The sequence below is a fragment of the Sphaerodactylus townsendi genome, linkage group LG15 (assembly GCF_021028975.2).
Source record: "Sphaerodactylus townsendi isolate TG3544 linkage group LG15, MPM_Stown_v2.3, whole genome shotgun sequence".
In the NCBI taxonomy this organism is placed as follows: Eukaryota; Metazoa; Chordata; class Lepidosauria; order Squamata; family Sphaerodactylidae; genus Sphaerodactylus; species Sphaerodactylus townsendi.
The window spans coordinates 9,791,604-9,812,989 of record NC_059439.1 but is presented as its reverse complement, the minus strand read 5'-3'; the positions used below and the strand labels follow the sequence as shown (position 1 = coordinate 9,812,989).

The 21,386-nt window shown below is 44.6% G+C and overlaps 1 protein-coding gene across 4 annotated transcripts in view; it reads right to left on the bottom strand.

The window, feature by feature from the left end:
* Positions 1-21,386, bottom strand: part of P3H4 (prolyl 3-hydroxylase family member 4 (inactive)) — a 36,083-nt gene that overhangs the window by 6,127 nt on the left and 8,570 nt on the right. For 3 of the 4 annotated variants that reach the window (XM_048517116.1, XM_048517117.1, XM_048517115.1), the window contains exons 2-7: positions 16,019-16,168; positions 14,172-14,343; positions 13,096-13,224; positions 11,723-11,868; positions 7,624-7,707; positions 6,131-6,269 (exon numbers count right to left, since the gene is read on the bottom strand). In XM_048517116.1, coding sequence (XP_048373073.1) covers positions 6,131-6,269; positions 7,624-7,707; positions 11,723-11,868; positions 13,096-13,224; positions 14,172-14,343; positions 16,019-16,168 — 820 coding nt within the window. Of the gene's footprint in view, positions 1-4,853; positions 5,614-6,130; positions 6,270-7,623; positions 7,708-11,722; positions 11,869-13,095; positions 13,225-14,171; positions 14,344-16,018; positions 16,169-21,386 lie in introns of those variants that run through there. The other variant, XM_048517118.1, reaches the window with a different exon arrangement.

Sequence of the window (21,386 nt, the reverse complement as noted above, 5' to 3'; positions counted from 1 at the left end):
CCGCCATGTCCCCAAAGGCCATCTCATTCCACACTGCCTACAATGTTTGTCATGGCCAGGAAGGTGAAGATATAGATTCCACAGCACACTTGGGAAGAAGCTCTCCCTTCACACATGGAAGGCACTCTATGCACAGGAACATTTGCCTGGTGATCTTGTGCTACTCCCTCCCTGAAGAACTCTGCACATGCTCTGGAGCATCCAGGCATGAGGGCCACATTTTTTTTTGCAACCAGGTGTTGACAATGCTAGTATTAATCTTTAAAAAAAATACGGTCACCCGAAGCAAACATTTCAGGAATAATCCTTGACATGTTTATTCAGAAGCAGATCCTATGTTACTCAAAGGGCCTTACTCCTCAGACAGTGTCCTTAGGATTCCAGGTTTTTAAAATCTTTTCCAGGCACACTGTCCAAGGAGCTCTGGTTCCCTGGCCTGCCTCACTGGGACAGCGTGAAACAACATGCGGGGGGTGGGGGGTGTTCCAGTGCTAGTCCGAGCAGCTGGAATGATTTCACAGACTGGTAGCAGGTGAGGTCATCTATCCCAGGGAGCGGCTGGGCCATCGCAGCGAGTCATGAGAGCATCGAGTTAATTTTCTCCGCAGCACGCCCGAGTCTCTGGAATGTTCATAAACCTGTTGCCAAGGAGTGGTGCGCGGTTGCTAGGTGGTGCTGGCAACAGAGGGAGTACCCGCATCAGGTGACAGGCGGCAAACAAGGCCAGACTGTGCCAAAGAGCTTCAGGGAGAGCAGAGCTGGGTTGGGCCTTCAAGCAGAAACTGGAAGGAAGGCTGGGGGAGGCAGCGGGGGGGGGGGGGAGCAACTCGCTGGGTCAACATTACCCAGTGGAAATTTTCATTCCGACCAGCAGGGGAACCTGGGGTGGGGCAGGGGGAGGGAAACCAACAAAGCAATGAGCTTGGCATCCAATTCAGGGATGGGGAGAAACAGGTTTGCATCTATGAAGTGTGGTGTCAAGCCCATCCATGCATGGACAGGCCTCACGTGGTCACCTGTCTACTGTGTTTGAACGCCACCCTTCCTCTTAAACTCAGAGTAGTAGATGGGGGTTTCCCCTCCTCCATTTTTACCCTCACAACAATGCTGTTGGGTAGGCTGGGGGGGGGGGGGGCTGGCACAAGGCTGCCTAGTGAGATTCATGGCCAAGTGGGGATTTGGATCCATTACTCTCAGATCCTACTTCTGTACTAATCATGAGCCAGACTAGCTCTTTTGTAGAATAACCGGCAGCTGAACACGTGAACTATCTCCCCTAAAAGTAGGGTTGCCAGGTCCCCCCAGCCACCAGCAGGATCCAGGCTGGAGAATTCCTGGTCCAGGCTGGAGAATTCCTGGAGCTTTGGGACTGAACCTGAGGACGACAGAAACTAGTGGGATACAAGGTCCCAGAGTCCACCCTCCAAAACAGCCATTTTCTCCTGAGAAGCTGATCTCTGTAGTCTGGAAATGAGCTGCAATTCTGGGGATCCCCAGGCCCCACCTGGAGACTGGCATCCCTACCTAAAAGACCTGTCTTTCACTACGTCTTAAAGAGAACACATAGTTTCCCTGTATTGCTCTGCTGTTGCAACCACATTCCACCCTTGCAAATCTCCCTCCAAGGTATGCAAGATATGTATGGAGTGAGGAAAGGCCAGAGGTGAAATCATGTCCATTTCTCTTCGGTAAGCTCTGCTCTACCAAGAAGAAGAAGAAGAAGAGTTTGGATTTATATCCCCCTTTTCTCTCCTATAGGAGACTCAAAGGGGCTTACAATCTCCTTGCCCTTCCCCCCTCACAACAAACACCCTGTGAGGTAGGTGGGGCTGAGAGAGCTCCGAAAAGCTGTGACTAGCCCAAGGTCACCCAGCTGGCGTGGGTGGGAGTGTACAGGCTAATCTGAATTCCCCAGATAAACCTCCACAACTCAGGCAGCAGAGCTGGGAATCAAACCCGGTTCCTCCAGATCAGAGTGCACCTGCTCTTAGCCACTATTCCACTGCTGCTCAAGGTCAAAGATTCGTGTCTTTCTTTGGCTCTCTTCACCCACCCCAACGACCCTACCAGCTGGTCCTCTGCACAGTTGGAGCCCCAGGAATGAACTTTCTAGGGGGTCAGGAGTGACTGAAGAAAAGGACAGGAAAGCAAGAAAAACTTATGATCCTGGATGCCTGGATACACCAGCATATTTTGAAGTACTGAAAGGTGAGATTAAAATCTATTCTGTTTGATCAGAGACGTCCTCGTTCCTACATTCAAAACCACCATTTTACGTTAATATCATCCAGAAGTGATACAGCTAGGAACCTGTCACCAGACTTCCATTATTATTAAACCGAATTTGTTTCTGCAGTGACTTCATTCTCCTCGTAAGGCAAACCTGCAGCAAAGGTTATGGAGATTGCGAGAAAGCAATTTAAGCTGGCCCAGATAACTCATTGCTTGATCTGAACTTCGGTATACTCAGTCCAAAAACCTGTCCGCTAGAATACAGGCCTGGCTCATCTGAAGTAATTATCTGCAATGTCAAACTTTAATCAGACAGATCAAGGTGACTTTTATGTCTAAAATCTCTTCCTGTCAACCAGGATTAGAGAATCTTATGGTATCTTGGAAAAAAGTTCACATATAACATTGATGTGGGCAAATAAATCCTATTCACCTGGTCACCTGCAGCAATAACCGGTGGGGGCGGAGAGGGCATTTAATTCCAAAGGTGCCAGAAACACTATCTCTAAACATTTACCTTTTCTCACCTGCAAGCTATAGACACACAATTATAAATATTATTACAGTAGATTACACACACACACAAATTTGGATAGCTGATTTGGTTAAAGCCCACAATGCCACCTAGTGGGAATTTCTAAGACAGCACAATGAAGAAAATGACAGTATTTTAGATCGGGTTGAAATCACTGCATCACAGCTAACGTCTAATCATCCACCTTTCACTTGTCAGTGACAATTCTGCAGTTTATCAAATGCACCAGCATCTTTTCTTTCTCTCTTCTCCCCTTCCCTAATTCTTTAGAAAGCTGAAGTTGCAACTGGCTCCTTTATCCCATCTGCAGCCCCAAATGAGCTGCTACCTACTTTTTTCCTTGTGTCAATGCTCATGTCCTACTGCTTAATAAGAAGCAAAGCCAATCTGCACCTGGATCATCAAACACATGACCTATTTCAAGTTCCGTATCAGTTCTGTGAAGAAAGACCCAGCTATCTGTTTATATATTTTACTGCATTCTGCAAGGAACAGTATATATAATGCCTCCTATTTTGATCTCCCAACAAACTATCAGGTAGGCTAGGCAAAGAGAAAGACTGTCCCAAGGGTACACTATAAACATCATGGCTGAGTGGAGACTTGAACCCAGGACTCTTCTTTCCCTGTCTTAACCTTCTAGCTAACACACTGGCTTTATCTTGGCTAGTTCAAAAATGGTAAGCTTTAGGCTTGGCTGGCATAGATTTAGCCATCATTTTCAGTACAATCCAAGCAGAATTATTTCAGTCTCAGTCCACTGAACCAATTGGCCTTAGGTTGAAATAACTTGGCATAGGTTATCAAGTCAACCATTTAAATTTTCATGTGTGAATTGCATCTATTGAGAACAATGCTAAAACCAGTTAGAAAATGCTTTCGGGCTACAGTGTTTGACCTGCTCTATTTCATCTATGCACATGATTTGATGTGGCATTTTAGAGTCTATGTGTCAACTTGTCCTGAAGATGCTCATGGTCTCAAGCATGTCCCATAACAGTCGGTGCCCTATCACCAACTATGGGAAAACCTAAGGGCAGAAGGTACCAAGGCAGCATTTCAAAATGTAAAAAGCACGAGGTGCCAGAAAACTCAGATACAGAGGACATGAAAAATGGAAACAGATCTTCCGTATTTGGTGGGAGTGTTCTACATCAATTGATTTTGGCAGATGGTATCACACTGCTTAGAACTTAAGAGGAAGTCTGTTTCAGTTGGTGGTAGTGGAAAGTCACAGCTGATTCATGGAAACCCCACAGGGTTTTCAAAGAAAGAGATGTTCATCGGTAGTTTGCCATTGCTGCCTCCATGTCACCACCCTAGTATTCCTTGAAGGTCTCCCATCCAAATACGAGTCAGGACTGGCCCTGCCTAGCTTCCAAAATCTGATGAGATCAGGAGCAGCAGTGGTGTAGGGGTTAAGAGCAAGTGTACTCTAATCTGGAGGAACCAGGTTTGATTCCCTGCTCTGCTACTTGAGCTGTGGAGGCTTATCTGGGGGATTCAGATTAGCCTGTACACTCCAACACATGCCATCTTGGTGGCAGTGGGCTAGTCACAGTTCTTCGGAGCTCTCTCAGCCCCACCTACCTCACAGGGTGTTTGTTGTGAGGGGGGAAGGGAAAGGAGTTTGTAAGCCCCTTTGAGTCTCCTTACAGGAGAGAAAGGGGGGGGGGTTATAAATCCAACTCTTCTTCTTCTTATCCAGAACCATGCTTGTTTCAATTACCCCTACAGTAACACTAATAAATTATGACGTGACGTCTCTTCGTAAAACAAGATTTAGTATTATATACATTTCTAGCAGCCCATCTCGTTTTTTGGAAGAAAACTTCAAGAACCGCCAGATAAACTGAAGGTCTATTTAAGCATGATTAGACAGATTTACTTGATGGAATCTAACAGTTTAGTATATCCAGATAAATGGAAGCAAATCATCTCAGAGTTGGAAAATGCTGAATAGGAATTATATTCATAACGAACAGATGCCACAATGCATTATTTTGCAAATGATTAGTTTCATTGTATTCAAGTGCGAATGTGCACATTAAAAAAGGGTAGGGGGAGAAAAACCAGAAGGCAACAGTAAAAGAACTGGGAGGTATTTTATTAAAACTGAGCTAACATTTTTCTTTTAAAAAATCTGTACAAAGAAAAACAAAAAATTAAATTAACGAAGAAACAAAACACTACAAAGGCAACACTATGAGGTTTTTAAAGGCACTTGGCAAGCCTATTTGAATGTACCTATTATTCCCTTCAAGAACCAGGTGAGGAAGAAGTCAAGGAGTCTGTCGGAACCAGAGCAAAGCATGCTGGGAGTCTGGGTCCTAACAGGAAAGTCTTTGGGGCACTGGAGTATGGCTTATATTTGGTCCTAAGGAGTGTCAGTGGCTTGGCAAAACCAGATGCATAGCTCATCACTGTTGTTTGCGTGCTGATGTGGCTAGCCAAAATCACTATATGAGGCCACGCTGGAGGACCATGAGTGGAGGTTAAATCCAGTTGCTGCTGCATGGAGATTTGTTTCCAACATTGTTCATAGGTCAGTTCTGGAAGTGAAGCACCATGGGACATTCAAAAAGCATTTCTGATTGGCTCAGCAATCTGAGGTTCTAGGCAGGAGGAGGTGTGAAACTAGATTTTTTCCAGCCTTGCTGGGACATTGGCATAAGACCGACCTGAAGGGAGAGGTCCCCCAAGGCAAGAAACATGATGGGATGCAGAGAAGGGAACGTCCACCAGCTGCAGATAAGCCCACTACTGCAACCTTGGTGGACACAAAGAATTAGGATGATCTCTCACTGGCAGATGATGTGAGGACCAAATGTCTCATTCAGCCTTCTCTGTGAACAAAAAAATGCAAGGTGTTAAAAGACCTTAACCCTAACCCCACCCTTCCAGCCACTGCACAATGACCAGATACGGAATGCTGCCAAATGCTGTTGACATACTCTGCTGCGGTGTCACTCTCTTACTGCTGCCCACTTCAGAACTCATGCAGCATGCGCTCAACAGTCCACCCGGAAGCTTTGGAAGTTACAGAAGGCAAGGTCGGGGGTGGCATGACTGTGCATGCATGGGGAACTGGAAGAAAGTCCCTGACATCCACTGGAAGCATCTGCAATTCTCAAACTCTTGTGTAATCACTTTACGTGGACTGCCAGAAGCCAAACTGAACATCTACAGGTGGGTGGACGGATGGACAAACACAGACACACGGACAAAGGCATAGCACACAGAAGATGCAACATGGGGGAGAAGAAAGCCATTCAACAGGAGAAGACATGAAAAGATCCTGGAGGAGGGAGCAGAAACAGGACCAAGCATCACAGGCCAACCCTCCATCTGGCCCTTAATGACCTTCATCCGCTCGGTCGCCCTTGGATCGTGGCTCCTGCCACCACTTGGCCAGAAAGCCTTCTTCATAGTCACCATTCCCCTCAAACTCCGAATCTGACAGTGATTCTGAATCCGTCTCCTCGTAATCACCTACCTCTGCCTGAGAAGAGAAAGAAGAGTCAGTCATGAGATAACTTCACAGGCGGGTGTGGGTACTATTTTGATGGCTGGTACACACTACAACAGTGAAGTGTGGGGGTAGCAGGCACAGGATTCAGTGCCAAAAGAAAAAGAAAGAAACCTAGATGCTTCTAGTCTCATGGCTGCAAAAACGGTCCACACCATGCCGAACGAAGGCTCAGAAAGCAAGGGGGTGGGTGGGAAGCCAAGCAGGACTTCCAGCAATGATTTATAACCCATGTTGTCCCCAAATCAAGGTAGCTAGCCATATTTTAAAAGTGGCTGCTACGTCTATGCTGTCCTTCAATTAAACAGTGTGCCCAAACCTGAGGAATTGCGGCACCAGATTTCTGCTACTTTCATAGCTCTTGAGCACAGCAATTCCACACTATTATGGGAGAGGATTTCCTGTTGATCCCTCCTTCCAAACCCATCTGTATGTACAACAGGGGTGTCCAACTCTGGTCCTCCAGATGTTCATGAACTACAATTCCCATCAGCCCCTGCCAGCACGCTACGTTTAGAGTTCCAAAGCAAGGCTGCAAATCTATCCTATTTCTACGTCACCTGTTCTGATTCAGATTTATTTATTTACGGTCATAGACCAATAGTAAGGCATAGAACAAAACAAGTTCCAGATATAATAAAATAATAAAATGAAGGGCATTCCAAGGAAACCGTAAAATTATTCACAACTTAAAATTTGTTATAAAAATGGAAAATAAATTAACCACTAAACAATTAACCCCTAAAACTTAAATATAATTAACCTCTAAGAAAAACCCTCCCTTCTTTCCTTGCTTTTACCCTCCAATTTCCCATTTTCTTTTTTCTCTTTTTCTAACTTTCCTTCCCTCTCCCTCCCTTTTATTTTTTAGTTTACCTTGATTCCTCTCCAGGGGTCCCATTAGTAAAGATACAATAGAAGGGCAGGACCCCTGTGCAAACTGAATGGATGACCTGTGGGAATTTGTGCTGAGATATTTTAAATTTCAATAATAGTTTAGAGTGTAGTTTTAAAGTATTTATGATTTTTTGTATTGGTGTACCAGACAATGGAAACTGCAGTGAGCCTTTTAGGGAAGAGCGGTGAATAAATCCAATAATAACTTAAACATAAAATAAAGGTAAGATTATTTAAATCCAAAGCAACGGCAGGTGGCCAATTTATCCTCAGCAATGATGCTCAGTGATTGGTTTGGCTAAGAAACCCTGACAGATCTCCCACCAACCAGCCTCATGGATAAACGAGAACCCATAACCTGATTTTCCCCGGTTCTCCCCCCCTCGCCCCCACATCGCCCCAAGCCAGTGATGTCCTCTGAACCCCTCACCTCATCATCTGACTGAAGGTACTGCTTGGCAAACTCCAAGAGTTTTTTCTGTGTAGATGTCTGGTTGTGATATTGCAAAGCTTCCTAGGAAGAGGAAAGAGAAGACACAAAATATGTTATTAGTTTGAGACAGTGTCAATGTTAGCGGGGAAGGGAGACATTATCTGCCAAGAAAGCTTTGGCTGCAGTCTTGGCATGCTGGAACTAACCACTGGGATAGACTGCCTTTGACTCTCACTGCCCACCAAAGTCACCTTGATGTGCAAAGGCCTTCTGTTCCCAGTGACTACCCTTCAGGCTTAGAGCAGGAATGACACACAACTCGGCTACACATCCATATGTAATTTCCCCCCTCCCCTTCTGAGGAAGTCCTTTATCCTACACTGCAGCTGCAGTTTAGCATGTGGAAGAATGTGCCCTTTGAACACCCAGGTGGCTTCTAAGTGCAGAAATCAAGAGGCCTTCGGTTTAACCCTTTAACTCTCACCCCCCTTTGGCAGGCATTTGTAGCCTGAGCTTGCCAGATGTTGAAAGGAGCAGGAAATCAGGAACGTATGAATCAGCTGAATAAGACCTGGGGCCAAATATCTGCCTTTCCCCTTTTTGGAGATCTTTGAAGTTCGGGCTTGCCATAGGCACAAGTCAAAGGACTCTTGGTCCCTGACTTGTAGCCCATGGCTCTGTGGAAGCTGTGCCAACAGAATCAGCTCTAGATCGAGGTGACCTTAGAAATCATCACTGGCTTCAAGAATGTCCTGGTGTGGCGTTTATAAAGGGAACAGGGATCACAACAGCCTCATGTAAAATTTCACATAGCTCCACAGTGCAGTTATTACACTGTTTCTCTAAAGCTGTAACCCAGTTCTGTTCCATTGTTTACTGTTTACTGTTTTATTGGATACACACCACTGTGCTGTGCTGATTTTGAAACCCAGTTTGCAGTAACATTTTTTATTTGCACTTTCAAGTCAAAATCCAAAGCATACAAAAAACAAAAATTGACCAAGTTATATCTGCCAAGATGCAGATTACTTTCTTCAAAATCCAAAGCACCAAAAGGCCTTTTCCTTGGCCAGATTCAACACCCTACCATCTGCTCTCCTCTACGGAAGATTCCAAAATGTTGCTAATGTAGAAAGACTCTGCCCCCGTAAGCTGGGATGTCCCAAAACTGTACAGCACACTTTTTTCTATAGCCCGTTCTATGATGAAATTTGAGCAAAGTATATAAATCCCAATTTAAGACAGAGGGCTGAGTTTCCTGATAGTTCCAAGCTGATCTTCCTACTAAATAGCCCCATCTTAGAAATGTGCGAGAGCACAGCTAAATTTCTGCAGAAACCCATTAAACTCCATCTTCCGAATAAAGGGTGCTAATTTTTGTTCTGCTCCTTTTTACGATTGCATCAACTCTTCTTTTTAACTCCATGCAATGTTGTATTGTATGATATCTTTTATCGAATCTCTGCATATTTCAATTTTTTGTATATTATGTAACATTTTATAGCCTGGATGCCAATAAAGGCCTTGGATTGGACCAAGTGATAAAGTATTTATTTCATGGAATAAGGGGAAATCTCCTCTGGACCACGCCTTGGTGCTATTACACCTAGCCAGTAAATACTCAATCAATGCAGATAACAAACTCTACGCTGCCTTTATTGATTTAAAGACTGCCTTTGACTCTGTGCCAAGAGTACTTCTCTGGGCAAAACTGGCTGCCCTCAACATTGATGCCAGACTCCTGTTCTTAATTAGGCAACTGCACACAAATACCAGTTGCCAGATCAAGTGTTCCCACGAAGGCCTTTTGACAGACAGTATTTCAATTTCCAAAGGGGTCAAACAGGGCTGCGTCCTGGCCCCCACTCTTTTCAATCTTTTCTTAAGTGACCTCCCCTCTGCTCTCTCAGCAGTGAACCGCCATGCCCCAAAACTGGGTACATCCCATGTATCAATTCTGCAGATGATGCTGTCCTCTCTCGATCCAGAGTTGGCCTCAGACACTTAATAAAGCGCTGTGTGGATTACTGTGAATCCAACATACTGACAATTAATTATGAAAAAACCAAGGTATTGGTCTTCTCTAGGCGCTTTAAGAAGCTCACATGGGCAATGAAAAGTACCCAAATTGAACAGGTTAAGTGCTATAAGTACCTTGGTCTCTCATTCTTCTTTAATCTTTCATGGGTAACCCATAGGAAGGCCACTCTCCTAGCTACATCTAACAGTATGTCAGCATTATTATGTTTCTTTTACAGCAGTGGCCACTCCTTTATCCCTCCTGCCCTCAAATTTTTCAATGCCAAAGTTGCCTCGAGATTGCTTTACGGAGTCCCAATTTGGATTCAAGCTATTAACCACTCCTTGAATTCTCTTCAATCTAAATTCTTTCATAAGATAACTGGACTCCCAAATTGCGTGCCCTATGCAGCCCTTTGTCTGGAGTTAGGTCAAAACTCCTTGGAATCAGCCACTTGGCTGAGGGCTTTTAGATTCTGGCTGCAAATTCATTTTCTCTTGGACTGTAATTCCCTGGTCCACCGTCTGCTCTCTGACACCCATTCCAACTCCTGGTTTTCCATAATCGAAGAAAAAATGGTTTCTATTGGACTGTCAGTGGATTCACTTTGCCCTTTGTCCTATTCAGAAGCTTATAGAAAATTAAAAGGTCAACTATTGGATAGAGAGTTCTCTGCCCTAATCACCGCAGCCAAGAAAACATGCTCCCCCCTGTATTTTTCTCTCCCATTTGAATGGGGCCACTTGGCACACTACCTGTATTGCTTAATAAACCCTGCTCAAAGGAGAGCCATAATGCTCGCCAGGTTTAATGTTATGCCTTTGCCTTGTTACATGGCAGATTTCATAAGCAAGAAAAGGCTAAAAGATTGTGCCCGTGTAATGATGAATCTCAGTTGAATCTCTGGCCCACCAATTACTACACTGTCTCAGATTCAAGGAAATCAGATCCAAGTATGTGAATCTTACTCCTTTACATTTACCCGATCTCCCCGGTTTAATTAGATTACACTACTTGTTGGACAATCCTGATCCTTCTCTCTGTATGATAGTGGCAGACTTTCTCCTGGAAATTACTAAATGCCAGTAGATTTCCTTCGACTTAACATTTATTTCCTGTATTATATATGCTTTTTAATCCATTTTTATTATTGTTGTACTGTTGTCTATGCCAATAAAGGCTTGCTGCTGTTATTTCATAGAGACTTCCAGTTTCCATTGAATACTAACCCTTAAACCCTAAACTATTATTACTTGGCCACTAAACCTTAAAACGGAATTAAATCTTTAACATAATTATTGATTTAAAAATTCTCATTTGTTGCTACTGGATCTTATTTTAACAGTCCTTAACCTTCAACATCACAAGTCATCAATTTATTCTTTTCTGTTTTTTCACTAATTTTGAAATCCTGTTTGGTGGCATTGCTGATTGTGATTTTTAAAAACTGCATACTCTGCCTTGGTAGGAAAGGTGGACTATAAATGAAGGAACTAAACACACACAATCTTCATTTAAATTGTTTTTCTTTTCCCCTTCAACATTATGCAAGCAGTTTGGGCTCAGGCTTGGATAGGCCAGGCTAGCTCAATCTCATCTGATCTCAGAAGCTAAGCTGAACTCGAAAACTCACACACCGTTATGTGCCATTTGGTTGGTCCTAATAAAAGGCATTGTGCTTACTGCTCCCTCTGTTTTTGGATTTTGTGTTGGGACCCACACAGATGCTAGTAACAGGCTTTTTTGCATTCTCATTTTCCTCTCCTTGTAAGTACCTGTTTCTTCTGGGGTGGTGGTGGTATTTCTGTTCCACTTGTGTTTTGCTTTCTCTAGTCGTCAACCTGACATAAAACAAGTTTACATCCAGTATAAAAACCAGCAGTTTAAATCTGCAGGCAAATAGGCCAGATTTAAAACAATGTGATACCAAATTGACCATTAGAGGGAGCACAACACATGTGGAACAGAAGCACCACCACCACCCAGGAAGAAACAGGAACTTACAAGAGAGGAAAATGGGAATGCGGAACAGCCCAGCTTCTTTCTAATCAAGCCAGCTCTTGTTCACATGCTCACTGGCCGCGGGTTGAAATCCTCCTCTTCCAGGTGCCAACGCTCATGGTAGAAGCGGTAATAGACCAGGTTCTGCTGCATGACCTCATCTCCAGGATCGAAGAGCATGTAGCTGGCCACACTCTGAACTGCATTCTTGATGTCATTCACTGTGCAAAGAACAATACACTTAATCAGTAGGGAAGACCCCTTGGGTGACTGCACACAGCAATGACTCTCTGAGGTTCTCTTGTTGCTGCTGCAGCTGCTGAAGAAGTGAAGCAGAATTGGTATTTCCACATGGCATGTTTCCTCGCATTTTCCCTGCCCCAGTCCCTTGCAGTGGCTATTCCCCACCCATGGGGGCGGACTCCAAAATATTCAGCATTCTTACTTTTACGTCCCTGTCCAAAGCTGGCGGGAGATCTGTCAAATGCAAGTGGCGTGTGGTTGTGTCGGTGGATTTGCCCTCCCTGGGGCACTTACCTCAGTGGAGGGCCTCTGTTGGCAGAACAGAGCCATTTCAGAGATATGGCCAGGGTGGAGCCTACATTAGTTGGCTTCCCCCTGGCCTTTTCCTGCTGGCACATCAACATCCAGGGTTTGGACTTACACCACCCAAAAGAGCGCAATGGAGGACTTTTCAGCAATGCAGTCTTTTTGTTATTATTTTTGCCTCCCCACGCTGCCAAGAAGAAGAGGAGGAGGAAGAGGAAGAGGAGGAGAAGAGTAGTAGTAATTTAGATTTGTACCCCTCCTTTTCTTTATAGTAGGAAATTCAAAGGGGCTTACAATCTCATTTCCCTTCTCCCCTCACAACAAACACCCTGTGAGGTGGGTGGGACTGAGAGAGCTCCGAAGAACTGTTACTAGCCCAAGGTCACCCAGCTGGCATGTGTTGGAGTGTACAAACTAATCTAGTTCACCAGATAAGCCTCCACAGCTCAAGAGGCAGAGCAGGGAATCAAACCCGGTTCTCCATATTAGAGTGCACCTGCTCTTAACCACTATACCACACTGGCTCTCTTGGGGAAGCAGGGCAGTGCTGAAGTGCTGCTGCATCCTGCTGCCAGGGACTCTGGATTGTGCTGCGCGGTAAGCAAAGCAAGCATGGCTGCATAACTGGCTCTCAACGGCTAACCTATGATCTTGAAACCAGCATAGCCAAATGGAACCTCCCTGTCCAGAGGCAGTATACCTCATATCAGATGTTAGGAGTAAGCAGCATCCTATGGAAGGGTGAAATTTGGGCAATGATGCCATAGGGGTATTGGATGAAGGCCTGCCCCACGCCTACCTGAACAAGAGAATTCAGTAACAACCCCTCTGCTAGGGATGGACAGACCTAAACCCCCAGAGACCTGTACCCCCAAATCAACCCTCTCCCACAGACTCACGCTTGTAATATGCAAACTGAAGGTAGTGATACATAGTGGCTACAAACTTCTCCACAAAGTAGCCACCTACGTTTGGGGTCAAGTCGGCCTCACAATCCACTTTGCACTGTAGGACTTCAACAAAGTGATCTGGATGTGGGGTGGGGGTGGAAAGCGACAAGAACAGACGTTTACACATAAATAAATACCAGTCTCAACCTCCCCCAGCCTCTTGCTCTGGAATCCCAACTGCACTTTCCCATTTTGGACCCCCCACCCCCACCACACACAATTCCCAGGATCTTTCTGGATTTGCACCCAGAGGCTCCCATTTAATCTAGCATTCCTAAAAGGACCGAAATGACTGGCTCCTATTACAGAGCGGGATCTGAAGGCTCAAGAAAGCCTGCCTTCTGATTTGGAGGCTTTGATCCCAAACCTAGAGAATTACTTTGCACAGCCATCCGAAACAGAGTTACACCCTTCTAAGTCCATTGACTTCAATGGGCTTAGAAAGGGGCACCTCTACTCAGAATTGCTGCCTTAGGTCACCTGCAAAGAATTTCTTTTTTGGGTGTTGTGGTTTTTTCAAGGTGTGTAGCCATAATCTGGTAGTTTTTGCTCCTAACGTTTCACCAGTATCTATGGCTGGCATCTTCAGAAGCATGTCACAGTATGGTGTGTTCTCTCTGTGACATGAGAAAGAAAACACATCTTACCATGGCATATCTCTGAAGATGCCCCCCTCCCCCATTGGCGAAATGTTAGGAACAAAAGCTACTATACCACAGCCACACATCCCAGAAAACCCACAATACCTAGTTGATTCTGGCTGTGAAAACCTTGGACAATCCAATTTCTTTTTCTTAAATACAGAGTTTCTGCAGTCTCTCTCCCAACTTCATGTTACAGTGTTTAAGAGACGGTTTTAACAGGCAAATCATTTTTTTTTAAATAGACGTTTTTCCCCCTCACCCTAATTTTGTATACTTCAACTCATGAAACCCAGTCCCTACCAGAAACACAAAAGAAGAGTACCAAAGAGAACTAGTCTTTGCCCTTACCTTCAATGGTTGTCTTTTCCCCTTTGCCCTTACCTGCAATGGCTGGATAAAAATCCTTAAAGTCATGGAGTTCGTAGCTGCCTTCACAGCCAGCCAGACAGTTCTCATAAACCTTGTAATACTCAGCTAATGCATGCTCCATGTCTGCGATGCTGCTCCGGAAATCTCCGCTATTATACAGCTTCACAGCTCGCACAAAAACTGTCTGCAGGCCAGTGGAAGGGAAAGGTCACAGGTCAGGCTTAACAAAAGGAGTCCCACACCCTCAAGCTCAGCTGTCCCCTCAACTTCAGAGTTCGAACAGGGGTCCAACCAGAAGTTCCATGTACTACTCTATCTCAATCCTTTTGGCTACATGTTTACCTTACCAAGAACCTCAGGACGGCCTATGTGTTTATCCTAAAGTTAGGTCAGGCTCAGAGAATATGGCTGGCCCAACATCATGCCGTGAGCTTTCATGAATTTGAACCTGGGTTTCCCATTTCTCAGCAATGTACCACACTCCCAGTACTCTCAGCAATGTACCATACTGGTGCAGAATTCCTAAGGAAGGCATGTCTGTGCCTTCTTGCTAGAGTGCAGTACTCAGAAGTTGGGGATGCCCAGTTTTTGAAAACAAAGGATGTGTTTTTGGCTATGTATGTTAGAAGCAACGTAAAGAATCTTTCTCCACAGCCGTGATGGCCTCTGATCAGGCATTCCAATATCCATTTGTGAAATGAGCTCCGTGGTGTGAGCAAGAACACCTGGAGTTGTACCTTGAAAAAGCCAACGCTATGACCTTTTTTCCTGGTGGAGCAAGCCCCATTTCTTTCATGGTTTGCTGGTTTGGTGGGTTTTGCAGAAGAGCCAGCTGCGCAGAAAGTTAACAAGGCCAGCCTTTCTCAGTGGTTTTCTAGTTTACAAATGGACTGCACAAAAATCCAGGCATTTATATTCGTTCAGCACCTTGTTTGTTTTTAAAGCACAACCCATTTGCAAAACTGCTCTGAGCAAGGGGAGGGATCATAGCCACCCACCAGTCATGCGCTGCAGAGCCAGCCACCAGCCAATCAGCATTCCGTATAACTAGATTTGCTGCAGAAATCAACAGAACCAATTTCCTTCTGCTCTGTCCTAGAGGAGAATGTACACATCTGTCAATGATGCAGAAAATGTGCTTCCAGAATGCATTGGTTGCTGTTTTCCCTATAAACACCCCAAGTCTCCCTGTCAGTTATTTATGAAGTGAGAACATTAATTATCCCCTGAACAGTACTTCTGGGATGGAGGGATGAACCAACTTCCACAGTATTTTTTAAAATATTGCTACTTTTGAACCTGCCACTTTTAGAGGTCTGTTATTTGAGGCTCTTTTTGGACTACAGAGGTGAGAAGCAACCAACAGTCAGTGCATAGGTTGCTGATCCGGCACACAGCACCCCTTCTTTTAACACATTCAGGCACTTCAAGATTCCCGATTTTGGTCTTGCAATGGTGAAAAGTGCCATAAAATCACAGACAATTTATTGCAAACCCCTCATGGGGTCTCAAGGCAAAAGGTGAACAGAGGTAGTTTGCCATCATTTGCCTCTCTGCGGCAACCCTGGATTTCCACAATGGTCTCCCACCCAAGTACTAACCACAGCTGACCCTGTTTAGCTTCTTATCTAATGAGATGAAGCTAGCTTGGGCCATTTAGGTCAGGGAAGAGGTGGTTTGCCATCATCTTCCTCTTTGTAGTGACCCTCAACTTCCTTGGTGGTCTCCCATCCAAATACTAACCATGGCCAACCCTGCTTAACTTCCAAGCTCTGATGAGATCGGACTAGTCTGGACAAACCGCACGCTAACACTACCATGATCCATAAAAACTCTCCCATCCACCTTCTCCCATTCACCTCATATGGTTGTGCTTCCAGGTCCACAAGGTATTCATCCACCTCCACCATAGTTTTGTAGTAATTTAGGTACCTCTGAGTCACCTCATGCTTGGGATTCTTCTGCAGGAAAGTATGAGCCGCAGAGACGGCTTTCTCAATCTTGTTTGCCTGAGAAAAATACAACAAACAAACAAGTGAAAAATCACCCTACAGCAGAAGGGTCTATACAAGCTCTGCTTGGAATCCCATTCTCTAAATGCCATAGTTATGGGATCACATTCCTCCCCTAAAGTCACACACAAGGCCCTTTCTTAAGATAGATGAGCTCTAGGTCAAATCAAACCTGATTTATCCCAGAAGCTAAAGTGACAAACTAAGGTTGTTGTACTTCAGTCACATTAAGAGAACTCAAAAGTCACTGGAAAAGACAATAATGCTAGGAAAAGTTGAAGGCAGCAGGAAAAGAGGAAGACCCAACATGTGATGGATTGACTCTAGAAAAGGAAGCCACAGCCCTCAGTTTGCAAGCCCTGACCAAGACTGTTAACAAGAGTGTTACCTAGCTTAACAGGGGTTATGAACTTATTACTAAGGAATTTCCACCAGCTGCTAAGAGTGTAACAGCACACATATGTTTTAAAATAGCAATGGGGAAATAACTTGACTTGGCAATGCGAGAGGCGGCTAAAAGGGGATTTTTTAGACTATGTACATGGGGAATGAATGGCAAGGAGCGTTCCGCAGAGTAATGCAAGAGCCCAAATTGAGTTTTAAAATATTTATATAAATTTGGTTTCAAAGGCATACATACAGCAAGGCATAAGAGCACATACATACAAGTTCCTAATATATAGAAAGGTTGGAAAAGTAGGTGGGAGGATAGAGAGGGAGTTGGGAAGCAGCAGGGTGATACGTTACCTAACCATCTTAAGGAGCACACGAAGTAGTAGAAGGCAGGGATTCCACACCAGCACAGAAACCCAGTAGAAGACAATATATCGTGTCTCATACCAACAGGACCAAGGGAGGTTCAAGTTAGTAATGAGCAAGGTGTTACAGGTGAACCAGACTTTTATAAGGTAGATCGTTCTCTTGGCGGGGCCAATTGCACTAAGTTTCGTTTCTACACATCTGTGCTGGGTTTGGGGTGCTGCTCTAATTAATCAGCTCACCTATTACTAAGTCCGAGACAATAGGGCCAATTGCTTTGTTAAGCTAAATTGGAAAGCGCTGCAAGGCTTCATGCAGATTAACTCTGTAGAGACACTGCCCAGGTTATTCAGATTTGGCTGAGACATTTGATTAGGACAGGGTGAGTGGTTTAGGGGAGTCATAACAATGGGTGGAGGAAATGCAGAGAAGCAACCATCTGTTGTTGACCTGGTTTCTAGAAGAGATAGTGAAATGCAGCATCTGATACCAAGGTGTTTTTCCATATTCTTTTGTCTTACAGTATCTTAGCAAGGTGTAGTAATCAAGCATGCCCTCAAACAAAATGAGACCTCCAGGTTATGCTGGAGTAACTCATCCCCTTGATTAGATTTTGTGAAGTAAACCTTTGACTTGCTGTCAAGTGGACATGCTGCTACCTACATAGAGAAGTGTATGACAACTGGCTTCTGCCAATATGATTTTTGAAGAAAATATTATGGCAATAATATGTGGGGGGTGATCAGGGCCAAAACAAGAGGGACTTCCGGTGTGGACACGGCCTTTAGATCATACAGAGGGACATGCAGTCTAATCCTCCGCATCCCCTGAGTGGGGACGGCTTCTTTTGCTCTCAACTGGAAGAGTAAAACACAGAAAGGTGGGGGGATAGCCTTCGCCAGTGCTCCCACAGCAGGAGGCCCAGGATTGCAGACCCTTTCATTAAACAATGGAGAAGACTGGAGAGCGTGAGCGAAGATGCGACCAATCCAAGTGTAAAATACAAAGAAACCAGAAGAGAAAGTAACTTTTGGTCTTATGAAAATCTCTCTCGGTGCTCAAACGATATGAGGGAGTGAGGAAAGAAGAAATCTGGTGGCGCTGTAGATCGCAGCCAGAGGAATGAAAGCTATTATTTAAACAAAAGCGGTGCTTGATCACCCTGGGACTGCCTGAGCCCCCATGAACTATTGAACTCAACCAGAGCTGGTGAGTCAAGCCTATTGAAAATAACAACTGGCAGGTTTCAGAAGGTCACTATTGGGTCAGGGAGAGTAAAATACCATAGAGTGGTTGGCTAGAAGGCACACATATGGATTATAAAGCATTTGCAGAGCAGAGTATTAACAGGGTGAAAAAGAAGATGGAAAATACACTGCCAAGAGGTAAAATAAAGAAAGGACTTTCTGATTCACAACAACGCCTTGAGAAAATATATTCATAACTAGCGGGGCCCAGCCACGCGTTGCTGTGGCTTATTGTGGTGAAATGGAAAAGGAACAGTAGCAGCAAATCAGTTGCAGAGGCCAGCAGTACGTGCTCATGCAAACACGCAGCCAGATACTGTGTGATGTCATTGATGTGTGTGCCCGCATTCCTTGGGGGGGGGGGGGAATGGAAAGGCATCCCTCCCACACATCTAGGCTGGCTGGTCATGATCCTTTACCTGGTAGTAAGTTTGGTTGGTGGCAATGGGTGTCGCTTCTGAGGAAACCGAGGGGCGCGACGCAGCCATTCAAAGTATGTCACAGTTGCTGTACAGAGCTTACTCCTGAGTAATGCGTGCCTGGTTTTCTTAACCATAACTGCAGTATTCAGGGAATCTAGGGTGCCTGGCCCCTCCCTCCCTTCTCTTGCATGTCGCCCCTCACTCTCTTCCCTCCCTCACTTCTCTTCCCTTGCATGGCACCCCTCCCCCTCCTTCCCTTCCCTTTTCCTCCGCTAGGATGGGTGGGTCATATCAAGATGCTGGGCCCCCTGCCTCCCCTCCCTTGCATGCCACCCCTCGCTCTCTCCCCTCTCTCACTTCTCTTCCCTTGCATGCCTCTCACTCCGTCCCTTTCCTCTCCCTCCCTCTCTTCCCTTGCATGCCACCCCTCCCTCTCCCTCGTGTGTATGTGTGTGTGTGTTTCACTTCCACTCGAGTTGCTGCCTATGTACTGTTTTCACTGCTTATATCTGGCTGTCTGAGTGAACATTCTAAGCAGCACGAACATTCTAAGGGTGACAGTTACACACAGGCAGCTGCATGTCCTTCACCAGGGGGCGCCAGGAAAAAGCCGTTTTACCTGGGCCAGGTGTGAAATTTCAGGTATGTGAACATCTAAAACACTCTCGCCTGGCTGACTATAGTGGCTGGGAATTTTCAGAGGAATTGGCCCAGCAGTTACTGAGGTATACTGTCATCAACAAAAACATTGTTAGCTTTTTATGTATATAGATTGAAAAACCATGACTGCAACAAGAAAGGCACAAGGAAACAATGAAACATGGAGACTCAAATGGGAAAATTGAACAGTTACTGGAATTAATGATTAGTTTTCAAAAGGAAATAACAGGACAATTGGTGGAAATTAAGGAAGACCTGAAACAATTAAAAAAAACAGAAGAAAGTTTACAGCAAATACGAGAGGGAATTAATGAAAATGATGCACAAATCAATGATGTAGGAGGTATAGTGGATACCTTACAGACCCAAATGGAAGCTCAGGCAGATGCAGTTGTTGTGATGGAGCTGAAATCCAAAGAAACAACCCTTAGAATACGCAGAGTTCCAGAAAAAGATAATGAAAACCTGGCTGAAAGGCTGATTTCGCTACTGGCTGAGACTTGGGAAATGAAAGAAAAAGAGGCAATGAAGGAAGTGGACCAAATCTACAGAGTGAATTCCAGAATTGCAAGAGAAAAAATACGACCCAAAGACATTATTATTCACTGTGTAGGTAAAATCTTAAGTGATATGATTCTGAGAAAACAATCCTCTAAAAAATTGCAGATCGACGGAAAGGATTTAATAATTTTGAAGGAGGTCCCGATACCAATTCTAAGAAAAACGAAAGACTACACAGAGCTCGTTAACCTGAGAGCTAACAGCACCAACTTCCGCTGGCTGGCACCTGAGGGTGTTTCTTTCAAAGAAGGAGAAGGAAGATACAATACAATACAAATACCTTTGATGGCATAAAATAAGGTGGTAATATACAAAATATGTTAAAACCAAATAACTAAGGCTAACAAAAAGGTTTCTCTTTAAATCCAAGTGCCTTAATTAAAAACCTGGCAACTAATTCTGTAGTGTGGGGATGAAGAAAGAAGATACAACATAACTTCGGTTCAAAGAGCTCAAGATTTCGTGAAAAAGTACAAAACCAACTTCCAAGCCATTGAGAAACAAATCTTCTGCTTGCTTGAGGTAAAAAATGTCTTGTAAGAGCCTGAATATCAATGTAAACGGATAAGGTGGGTAAGCCTAAAAAGGTTTTTCCCCCCAATTACGTAGAGAATAATCAGATTACTGTATATACTTGCGCATAAGTCGAGTTTTTCAGCCCTTTTTTAGGCTGAAAAATGCCCCCCTCGACTTTCACGCGAGTCAGTGATTTTTAGGGGCGCCCCCCCTCAGGCTTGAGAAGAGGCCTGCCTGTATTCCCTTCCAGGCTGAAATGGCCTGCTGGGAACTACATTCCCCAGGAGACCCTGGGAAATGAAGTTCCCACCAAGTCGTTTGAAGCTGGAAGGGAACACAGGCAGGCCTCTTCTTAAGCCTGCTCCGTTTGTTAAACTAAGTGTGGGGAGGGTGCTGCGGGGTGGGGGGAACCGTGCAGGGAACCCCTCTTGACTTGCTTTCCTCCCTGAGGCAGGAGTGGACATGTGTGGTGACCCTCTCCTACCTCTGTGCCACTGGCTGCTGCATTTCCCACCCTTGACTTATACATGAGTCAATAATTTTTCCCAGTTTTTGTGGCAAAACAAGATGCCTCGACTTATACTTGGGTCGACTTATACACAAGTATATACGGTATACAGCAGGGGTAGGGAACCTGCGGCTCTCCAGATGTTCAGGAACTACAATTCCCATCAGCCCCTACCAGCATGGCCAATTGGCCATGCTGACAAAAAAAACTTTGATGGGAATTGAAGACCCTATCAGAACATCCTGGTATCGAGTCCCTGAGGAATTCCCTAATATACTGAAGGAAACACACCATTAAAAAGGGAAAAAGAAAAAGAATATATTATTTCAATCCCAAGGAAATTAGGAATGTTATGCTTTACAAATGCAGGGATTTTTTTTTTACAAAAGGATGTTTTACAACCAAAAGAAATCTTGGTAGATAAGGAAGGTATATAGGTGTAGAAATTAATTACTGTTCTGAAAAAATAATGATGTTGGGAATATATGCCCCAAATGAGAACAAGTCCCAATTTTATCAAAAATTAGTTGATCATTTGGCAG